Genomic DNA, 12,080 nt, shown 5'->3' on the forward strand with positions numbered 1-12,080 from the left:
GGAGGGAGAGGGTGAGAGAAAGGGAGGGGGGGAGTGAGAGATGGGAGAAGAGAAAGAGAGGGAGAAAGAGGGGGAAGAGAAAGAGAGACAGACAGACAGAGAAGGGGAGACAGAGACAAACAGAGAGGGACAGAGACACAGAGAGAGACAGAAACAGAGAAAAATATAGAGAAACAGAGAATGCGAGACTGAGACAGACTGACACACAAGACAGACAGAGACAGACAGGCAGACAGAGAGAGAGAGAGAGGAGGAGAGAGACAGATGGAGAGATAGAGAAAGAGACACACAGAGAGAGGCAGGAAGAGATGATGTAGGTGAGTAGGTGCAGATGTGTGTGTGTGTGTGTCTGTGTGTGTGTGTGTGTGTGTGTGTGTGTGTGTGTGTGTGTGTGTGTGTGTGTGTGTGTGTGTGTGTGTGTGTCTGTGAAGAAATTCAAAACAATTACTGCTTCATTTCATAAACAGTCACACATCATTACTCAAGGTATAATGAATGTACAATACAGCATGACGTGTTCATATCTTTGAAATATTATTATCATTATTGTTATCATTCTCATTATCATTCCCACATACTTCTTCATTCACGTGCTGCAATTACCACATTTACTCATATGTATATACGTGTGGGCTTTTACACATATAACCATTTTCACCCCTGCCATGTAGGCACTACATTACTATCCATGTGTTTGTAAATCGCTTAGAGCTTGGTCTCTGACCGAGGATAGGCACTATATAGGTATCCATATCAGTCAAAGACTGTGTGTTTGTAAATCGCTTAGAGCTTGGTCTCTGACCGAGGATAGGCACTATATAAGTATCCATATCAGACTGGGTGGGTGGTGTCCCTTGGCAAGATGGCGGGCGTGTCAAAATTCTCTGTCTAAAGATTTTCTAAAGACTTTCACCCAAATCTAAACTTTTTGACAATTTGAAAAAGAAATATATTACTGTACAGGGTGGCGAGTTTTTTTGGTTTTTCTTTGTTTTGCTTTTTGTTTTTGGCGACTGAGGACTTCAGTTCAAGCAGCCTTGTGAAAACTGTGTGCCTTTCACGGATTTGGGATGAAGTTCGTTCAGTGATGTGACAGTGTCTGTTGGCGGCGTGCAGCCTGTGCACTCGGGAACAGTGATTTCCTCATGTGTCAGCTTTAACGAAAATTAGTGTTGTGCCTGTTTGTTTGTTTGTAGTTCTCTTCTATCTTGGAATGAAGTGAGTACATTGTTTACACAAACTGTATTGACTAAATCAGAAGATTGACACTTGTGTTGCAATTTGCGTGATGGGTGGTTTCGTAGCTTAAAAAAAAAAAAAGGAGAGAGAAGGAAGGGAAGAGAAGAGGAAAAAAAACAACAACGAAAAAACAGAGAGGGGGAGAGGGGAGGAGGAAGGAACAAGCAGGCAAGCAATAACACGAATGCGATGTCTACAGGTTACAAAAACATCCTCGCTCAGTTTAAACGTAAGCAGCCAGGGTCCACTTCTAGCAGTGAGGGTGACAGTCCAGACACACTTAAACACATCAGTAAAAAGATTAGTCTGGAAGAAGAGCGTCAGGAGGAGAGAGACATGGAGTCGAGATTCATGGTGTTCATGAGAGAGATCAGTGAGCGATTTGACAGTTTGCAGAACAGTCTGGCGTCTAAAGATGATATTTCCAAAATGAAAACAGACATTCAAACAAAAATTGATGATGTCACTTCTAAATTTATGAACAAAATAGAAGCATTGGAAGAACGACTCATCGTTGTTGAGAAAGAAAGAGACAAATTGCAGAGAGAAGTAGAGGTGGTACAAAAAACCAACGGCGAGCTTTTTGAAATGCTTAATAAACAAAACAAGCAGACTGCAGCTCTTCGAAAGGGAAACAATGACTCAGAACAGTATGGTCGCGGATGGAATCTGCGAGTGTACAACATACCAGAATCCAAAGCTGAGGAGCCTGAAACAACAAACGCCTGCACTCAGAAGCTCAGCGATCTTTTCACAAGCAAACTGGGCGTGGCCGTCACGGAAGCAGACATCGAAACAGCTCATAGGACTGGCAGTCGCACTCCTCAGCTCACCAGACCTCGCCCCATGATAGTGCGCTTTCTGTCCAGGAGGAAGAAAGATGAGGTTCTCGCTAACCGTCGCAAACTAAAAGGAAATCCACAGAAGATTTCTATTGCAGAGGACCTGACTTCTCTGAACTTTAAACTTCTTAAAGAAGCAAAAGAACATTCGGCGACACTGGACGCTTGGAGTTCCAGGGGGAAAATATTTGCAAAGATCAAGAATGGCAAGACTGTGAGGCTAGAGGTGGATGTGGATGTTGACGAGGTACTGCGCCGTGCAATGTGACATTGTGACTCTGACACTAGTACATGAGAGGGGTGATGATGAGAGGGGGGCATGTGCATTAACTTTCACACAGACGTACCTACAGTGTGAACACGTGTACATTGGAACACTCACATAGCCATACGCACACGCGCGCGCACTTACTTCCCATACTGACACGTCTGTACAAACCACCAAGTATCATTAACGCAAAATCAAATTAAACCATAAACACACACACCCACACACAGTTGGCATCTGACTGTATATATAATATTCTTTTTGTCCCCCTTCATTTATTGACAGCCCAGGATGTGCTCTGGTGGTGAGGGGAAGGTGGGAGGAGGTTGTGAGTGAGTGTTTTTTATATACACTGACACATGTACATTATAATTGGAATATGTCTAGAGACAAACGTTTCACTCAACGTTTATTCATTACATACACTTTTTTCTTTCTAAACATGTATTAATACATTATTTCCGCACACAACAGAGAGAGGTTAAATTTACAGCCCACCTCTCCTCATAAGATTTGTGTGCGTGCTCGCATGTGGTTTCTCCAGCTCTGTGTACTGCTGTGCTCGCTGTTGCTTATTGTAGCCTTGGTGTGTCCCGCTACCACCGTACCCTCCATCGTTGACTGTCGTTTCCCCCTCCCCCTCCTTGCCATTACTCCTCCCGCGCACCCCGACCCTATGTTCCCTACTCCCTTGCCGACTCCTTGTGCTGGAGAGAACTGTGCCGTATATTCCGCGGTGCGTCAGTGTTTGAAGTTTAAACTTTCCCAATGGACGTATATGCGTGGGGGTGTATGTTGTGGCGATTGTGCAAGGTATGACTTCAATGGATTGTGCAAATAATATTGCCATGCATATGGTCATTTTGTAGGTTGGTTTTTTTGCTTTTTTTTGTTATTGTTTTTCCCACATGCATGCATCATGAGCACGTGCGTGCGACATACTCCCACTTATGCACACGCTACGTTAATACAAACATGACACAAAAATAGGCTCCCCCCCACATGCATGCATCATGAGCATGTGCGTGTAACATGCTCCCAACTGCGCACACGTTATGTTAACACAAACAAGACACAAACACAGGTTGGTTTTTTATTTTTATTATTTTTTTTTTTTTTTTTTTTTTTCCCACATGCATGCATCATGAGCACGTGCGTGCGACATACTCCCACTTATGCACACGCTATGTTAATACAAACATGACACAAAAATAGGCTCCCCCCCACATGCATGCATCATGAGCATGTGCGTGTAACATGCTCCCAACTGCGCACACGTTATTGTTAGCACAAACAGGACACAAACACAGGTTGTTTTGTTGTTTTTTTTTTTTTTTTTTTTTTTTTTTTTTTTTTTTTTTCCAGTGATGCACGTCGCCTCGCCGCAGGAGCCCACTCACTTGACCAAGACTTACCTGTTTGTCTAAATGTGTGCTTTTCTCTTGATGTACTTTGCTTTTATTTTAATTTGTCCCGTCATGGATGATATAAATGATTGTCACTCAGTGATGGGTACTTATAAAGGAGTGTATTTTTCTTTATTTGAAAGCCTTTGCTCAGTTGTACTATGTACCATGCAAATAGAATGAGTGGATGCCCTTTAGACTCCACTAGAAAATATAGTATAAGTCATTAATTACTTGATATAATAGCCACAATAATAATAAAATAAAATGGAAAATATAAGCATTGTTTCCATGAACTGTCAAGGACTGGGTAACGTTAAAAAGAGGAGAGATGTTTTTCACTTTCTTAGACAAAAGAAACACTCCATTTATCTCCTTCAAGATACACATTTCGACCCAAATATTGAATCGTATGTTAGATCTGAATGGGGTTACACTTGTCACTTTGCATCTCATAATTCACAATCCAGAGGTGTTGCTGTTATGTTCAATAACAATTTTGAATTTAAAATTAAAAAGGTGTACAAGGATCCTAATGGAAACTGCATAATTATTTCCTTTACAACAGTAGAAAAGGATTTCTTAATTGTAAACATTTATGGCCCAAACAAAGATTCCCCAGAATTTTATGATGAACTGGAAAAAAATATTACAGAGTTTGGATACCCAAACCTGATTATTGGAGGTGACTGGAATCTAGTTCTTGACCCACATAAAGATTATTCTAATTATAAACACATAAATAACCCTAAAGCTAGAAACAAAGTAGAAGATATTATGACAAACTTAGATATGTATGATGTTTGGCGAGACTTAAACCCTGATAGTACACGTTTTACATGGCGTAGACCATCCCCTTTTCAACAGAGCCGTTTGGACTTCTTCCTTATATCTGAATGTTTGATACAGTATGTGCATGAAGCAGACATCCAATATGGCTATAGGACAGACCATTCAATGATAGTTCTTAAACTTTCATTTGGCGAAAAAATTAAACGAAAATCTTTTTGGAAATTCAACAATTCTTTACTGAAAGATATAGATTATGTAAATGAAATTAAAGAAGAAATCAAACAAGTTATTAGAGAATATGCAGTTCCATTATACAATTATGAAGAATTAAGAAACATTCTAATGTCCGAAATACAGTGTGTAATATCAGACCAATTATTGTTAGATGTTCTATTAATGAAGATTAGATCAAAAACAATCTCATATGCCACAATGAAAAAACGTAAAACAGAGGAGGAAGAACAACAGTTAGAAATAGAAATACAGAACTTAGAAAGCAGGAATGTCAGAACATGTCAAGAAAATGATAGAATAGAAGAGAATAAGTTAAAGCTTGTAGATATTAGAAAAAAGAAGATGGAAGGAGTACTCATGCGTTCAAGGGCCAGATGGATAGCAGAAGGAGAAAAAGTATCAAAATACTTTTGTAATCTTGAAAAAAGGCACTTTGTAAATAAGAGTATGAAGAAATTAGTCACAGACAAAGGAGAAGAAATCCATGAACATAATGTAATATTAAAGGAGGTTCACGATTTCTATAAACATTTATATAAAAAGAGACTTATTCAAACATGTGAAATAGCAGATATTGTTAAGGAAATGCCTAAACTTAGTAATATAGAAATAGAAAACCTTGAGGGTGAAATTACTTATGAAGAAGCTACCCAGGCACTTAAACGCATGCAGAACAATAAGAGTCCAGGTACTGACGGCTTTTCTGCCGAATTTTTTAAATTCTTTTGGAAGGATCTTGGATACTTAATTGTCAGGTCACTAAATGAAGGTTTGAAGAAAGGTGAACTGTCACAAACACAGAAAGAAGGCATAATAATTTGTATACCAAAGGGTGACAAACCAAGAGAATTTATTAAGAACTGGAGACCGATATCTTTATTAAATGTTGTTTATAAAATTGGATCTTCTTGCTTAGCAAATAGAGTTAAGTCTGTGCTGTCCTCTTTAATTAGTGATGACCAAACAGGATTTATGTCTAACAGATTTATTGGTGACAATATTAGATTAATATATGATATGATTCATTATTTAAATTCAAAGCAGTTGCCTGGTTTATTGATTTGTATAGATTTTGAAAAAGCGTTTGATACTGTTGACTTCACTTTCATGATGAAAGTGTTAAAAGCATTTGGATTTGGTCCAGTCTTCTGTAGATGGATAAGTACCTTTTATCAAAATATTAAATCAGCAGTAGTAGTAAACGGAACGGCGTCTTCTTGGTTTCCAGTAGAGAGAGGATGTCGTCAAGGTGATCCCATTTCACCCTACTTATTTCTTCTATGTGTTGAAATCCTTGGCATAATGATAAGAGAAAATAAACTGATTAAAGGTATTAATATTAATAATACAGATCATAAAATTGCACAGTTTGCAGATGACACCCAACTGATGACCAAAGGAGATAGAATATCGTTTGAGGAGATCATAAGGACAACTGACTCGTTTAGTAGTTTTTCAGGATTATATATGAATGCAGGTAAAACTCAAGCAATATGGCTGGGTAGCAGAAAACAATGTCAAATTAGATATCTACCTCATTTAAAAATGGTATGGAACCCACCAAAATTTAAAATCTTAGGAGTGTGGTTTACTGTTGATTTAGAAGAATGTGAGGAATTAAACTATAAAGACAAAATGTCTGAAATTAGAATGTTATTTAGAATATGGATAAAAAGACCGATTACCCCTTTAGGAAGGATAGCTGTTCTCAAGTCACTGATTTTATCAAAAATAACCCAGTTATGGATGTTTCTACCAAATCCACCTGATGAATATATTGATGAGCTGCAGAAGGCATGTTTCAAGTTTATTTGGAACAAAAAACAGGATCGAATAAGTAGAAAAACAGTAATTAAAAGTACAATATTAGGAGGATTAGGAATGTTTGACATCAAACAATTTATTAAAGGTCTTAAACTGAGCTGGATACGTAAATTAAAGTTTTCAAACCATAAATGGACAATAATAATAAAAGAAAGCAATCCAGTTATCAAAGATATTGATAGATATGGACCCTGTCTACCAACACCTAATGATAAGAATAAGTTCTGGATCCATGTTTTCCAAGCCTACAAAGAATTTTGTCAGAAGGTCCCACTATTAAGTAGTAAAGAAGTTTTAGCAGAACCAATCTTTCTGAACCAAAATATTAAAATTGGAAGTAAGATTTTATCATACAGAAATTGGATGGAAAAGGGGGTCTGGAATATTTCTCATCTAGTGCACAGGGACAGTAGTTTCCTTTCCTATGAAGATTTTAGTCAAAAGCATGGAAATATAACAAATTTCCTTACTTTAAATGGTTGCATAAGGTCAGTTAGAAATTATATAAAAAACCTAAACATTAAAATTGATAATAACACTGCTTTGCAGATGAGAAAATCATTACAAATGATATATTCAGTGAAAAAAGGAACAAAAGTTTATTATGATACTCTAGTTAAAAACAATACGACCCCTAAATGCTGTAAGAAATGGAACGATTTGTTGCAACTGAACATTAATTGGAAACAGACATTTCACAAAATACACAAAATAAGTGATGTTAACTTAAAATGGTTTCAAATAAGATTAGTTCATAGGATTATTGCAACAAACAAATCACTGAAACAGATGAATATCTCTCATAATGATAAATGTAGCTTCTGTGGATCACATCCAGAAACCATTGAACACCTTTTTTGGAGATGTGAGATTGTGCAGAGATTTTGGACTGCTTTCCAAACTGATATTAATAACAAATGCAATAATGTATACAATGCCCAATTATGTGAAGAATTAGTTTTATTTGGAAACTCACACACATTTGCTACAGATGACATTTTAGATTTTATTATTTTACTTGCCAAAAACTTTCTGTACAAATGCAAATTCAATAAACAACCACCACAACTCAATGCATTTAAAACACAGCTCAGATACAGATACAAAATCGAAGAACATGCATCTTATATACTAATGAACCATCATGCTTTCCGTACAAAGTGGAACAGTTACCTTCCAATTATGGAAACTGTTACTTAATCATAATTTCACATGTTCCATAGTTACCATTCTATACAACAGTCCTTACTTTGTACTAATATGTCTTTATTTATTTCTCAATGTGTATTATTTGTTTGTTTGTTTAACTTTTATAGTTCCTGTTGTCTTTACAATGTGACCAATCACAAGTGTTCTTTTCCAATAATGCAGAAGTGATATACTCATGATCATTATTATTATGACATTATAATGTCACCACTCGCTTTCGCCTTACCCTATATACCATTACTATAATAGTTGATACATTTGATGCTGTTGCTATGTCACAACTGGTCTAGGCTATTTACTATTAATGTCATCTTAAATCACCATGATTACTACAATCATTAAGATGTAAGTATTGATTGATTGAATGATTGGACAAATCTTCCTTTCTTCTTTTTATTTTTTTTTATTTATTTTTTTGTTTGTTTGTTTTTTTGTTTTTGTGTGTGTGTTTGTTTGTTTATTTGCTTGTTGTTGTTGTTATTGCTGTTGATGTTGTTGTTACAGATTTGTTTTGCCTTGCTATAGCCTGTTTTGTTTTATTTTGTCTTATCTATCTCTCTGTAGTGGAAGATGCTACTGTTTGTTGTATACGGTTTGGTTCATACTATTCTCTGTATTGTATACATGTTTTTGGAAAATTAAAAAAAAAGTTTAAAAAAAAAAAAAAGTATCCATATCAGTCAAAGACTCTGTGTTTGTAAAGTGCTTAGAGCTTGGTCTCTGACCGAGGATAGGCACTATATAAGTATCCATATCAGTCAAAGACTCTGTGTTTGTAAAGTGCTTAGAGCTTGGTCTCTGACCGAGGATAGGCACTATATAAGTATCCATATCAGTCAAAGACTCCGTGTTTGTAAATCGCTTAGAACTTTGTCTCTGACCGAAGATAGGCACTATATAGGTATCCATATCAGTCAAAGACTCCGTGTTTGTAAATCGCTTAGAACTTTGTCTCTGACCAAGGATAGGCACTATATAAGTATCCATATCAGTCAAAGACTCTGTGTTTGTAAAGTGCTTAGAACTTGGTCTCTGACCGAGGATAGGCACTATATAAGTATCCATATCAGTCAAAGACTGTGTGTTTGTAAATCGCTTAGAGCTTGGTCTCTAACCGAGGATAGGCACTATATAAGTATCCACATCCTCCTCCTCATCACCACCTCACCTGTCTCTGATGGCACAGGTGCCGATGTTGGCCCCCATGTTGATCCCTGAGACCAGGGTTCCTTTGTCCATGTCCACCACCCGCCCCGCCACGTAGATCTTACGCATGCACCCACGGAAACCGTTGAACAGCTCGTTACCACCTGAAAGGTGACCAAATCATATGTAACAATTTGCCCCGACACGTAGATCTTACGCATGCACCCACGGAAACCGTTCAACAGCTTGTTACCACCTGAAAGGTGACCAAATCATATGTAACAATTTGCCCCGACACGTAGATCTTACGCATGCACCCACGGAAACCGTTAAACAGTTCGTTACCACCTGAAAGGTGACCAAATTATATGTAACAATTTGCCCCGCCATGTAGATCTTACGCATGCATCCACGGAAACTGTTAAACAGTTCGTTACCACCTGAAGGGTGACCAAATTATATGTAACAATTTGCCCCGCCACACAGATCTTACGCATGCATCCACGGAAACCGTTCAACAGCTCGTTACCACCTGAAAGGTGACCAAATTATATGTAACAATTTGCCCCGCCATGTAGATCTTACGCATGCACCCACAGAAACTGAACAGCTCGTTACCATTTGAAGGGTGACCAAATCATATGTAACAATTTGCCCCGCCATGTAGATCTTACGTATGCACCCACGGAAACTGTTCAACAGCTCATTACCATCTGAAGGGTGACCAAATCATATGTAACAATTTGCCCCGCCACACAGATCTTACGCATGCATCCACGGAAACCGTTAAACAGTTCGTTACCACCTGAAAGGTGACCAAATTATATGTAACAATTTGCCCCGCCATGTAGATCTTACGCATGCATCCACGGAAACTGTTAAACAGTTCATTACCACCTGAAGGGTGACCAAATTATATGTAACAATTCTCCCCATCATCGTTACCACTTCAAAGGTAACTAAATTAAATGTGACAATTCACACATTGCGCGCACACACACACACACACACACACACACACACACACACACTCATTTCTAGCACACATTTCAAGGAGGCATCACAGTGTGCAGACTGATCCATACAGTGGAGTGATGGCCTAGAGGTAACGCGTCCACCTAGGAAGCGAGAGAATCTGAGCGCGCTGGTTCAAATCACGGCTCAGCCGCCGATATTTTCTCCCCCTCCAATAGACCTTGAGTGGTGGTTTGGACGATAGTAATTCGGATGAGATGATAAACCGATGTCCTGTGTGCAGCATGCACTTAGTGCGCATAAAAGAACCCATGGCAACAAAAGGATTGTCCCTGGCAAAATTCTGTTGAAAAATCCACTTTGACAGGAAAAAACAAATAAAACTGCACGCAGGAAAAAATACCAAAAAAATGGATGGCACTGTAGTATAGCGACGCACTCTCCCTGGGGAGAGCAGCCCGAATTTCACACAGAGAAATCTGTTGTGATAAAAAGAAATACAAATACAAAATACAAATATGAGCTGCACCACACCTCCTTTACGGCCAGACACGGTAGTACAAAACGTATGAAATAAACTTGAAGTTTATGTCTTTCTGTGACATGGTATGCAAAGATATTGGACTTAACATGTCTAAAAAGGTCATTTTGTGCAATATGTCGTGACAGTTTTTCATGGAAACGAATCCAAAATGGCCGACAAACAAAAAAATGAAAAGCTTAAAACTTTGATACCTTTATAGATATGTTATTTCTGTTTGTTTTATTTGATTTATTTGTATTTTTTCTTTATTATAGTGCACTGGTATTTTGGAATTTAAATAAATACATTTATTATTATTTTTGTTGTTGAAATGTGTATAAATTCCTTGACATAATTTTTTCCAAATGACTGTATATTCATTCTTTTACTAGTACTATACAAACCACTGCACTATAATACAGATTAATACACAAAGAAAGAAAGTACCAAGTTTGAACATGCTATCTTTTAAAGTTTTTGAGCATTAGCATTTAGAAAAATGGTATTGCGAGGACAAAACACAAAACTGAGAAAACAGGAAAAGAAAGAGATGTGCTTGTACTCACAAGAAATCACACATGTTGATGCTGTTTAAAGCTTTATTCAAGTGAATATAGTACCCAGGTGAAACGGACTATAAAGATTAGATGCTGAAGAAGCAAATTATGTGAAAAAACGAAAATCCCAAAAAATCATTATTTTGGTCAAAATTTCACTACCGTTTCTGGCCTTAACTCTTTCACCACCAAGTTTCTGTGTGGAAAACTCTCCCCAGCATCAAATGCCATAGACTCAACACTCACAGTCACATGATTCAGTTTGCGTCAAAACGACACAGTGGACGTGTTCACCTCAAACTCGGTCAAGGGGGCGGGGGCTGGCGGGGGGGAGGTTAATCAATTTCCTGTTGCAGAGGGAAGCGGGCTGTAGCTGTCACACTTTGTTACAATGTGAAAAACGGTCCGTTTACCATTACTCCTCTATGTCCATGGCCGTGAAATGTCCAGTTGACTATAGTCACATATGGTGGTGAAATAGTTAAAAATAAATCAGAAAAAGAATGGAAGATGAAAAAGGAAGCAAATGCATACACAGACCCAACCAGGTCTTGACAGCTTAATAATTTCTTTCTTTCAAAAATAAATGAATAAATAAATAAAGTGAGGTACTGCCAGCAACAGCTACTTACCAATGAAGTAATCCTTGCCAGGAGTGATGCTCAGCTCCCGATTCGAGACCTTGACATTGCGATCCACGGTGCAGTTGACCTTTTTGTCGGTGACCTCGATGTATAGCGTGTGCCAGAGTCCATCGGCGAAACCATCGGTGGTTCGTGTGACGTCATCTGTTGGAAACAACACTGCTCTGACAACATGTCCCACACGATCATCTCTTTCTGTTGCTGTCTTTGCTGCTTACAAGGTACCCACAGCTGTGACCGCACAAAACCCCATACTTATCCCACATCTTTTCCACACCAGATTAAAATATATAAAAACTCTATACCAATAATGGAGCCAAACATAAAAATTTCCTTACCAAACACGAAGCCAGACTGAATTAAAAAAAAAATTTGTTAGCCACACAGCTGACGAAAGAGATCAGCGGATATCCCAGTCATG

General features: G+C 38.1%; 1 protein-coding gene across 1 annotated transcript in view; it reads right to left on the reverse strand.

Moving 5' to 3' along the window:
* LOC143276480 (neurexin-4-like) overlaps positions 1-12,080 on the reverse strand; it is a 54,244-nt gene that overhangs the window by 29,389 nt on the left and 12,775 nt on the right. Inside the window, exons 10-11 of the mRNA XM_076580995.1 lie at positions 11,648-11,803; positions 8,983-9,124 (exon numbers count right to left, since the gene is read on the reverse strand). Coding sequence (XP_076437110.1) covers positions 8,983-9,124; positions 11,648-11,803 — 298 coding nt within the window. The remainder of the gene's footprint in view (positions 1-8,982; positions 9,125-11,647; positions 11,804-12,080) is intronic.

Source organism: Babylonia areolata, chromosome 32, assembly GCF_041734735.1.
Source record: "Babylonia areolata isolate BAREFJ2019XMU chromosome 32, ASM4173473v1, whole genome shotgun sequence".
Classification (NCBI taxonomy): Eukaryota; Metazoa; Mollusca; class Gastropoda; order Neogastropoda; family Buccinidae; genus Babylonia; species Babylonia areolata.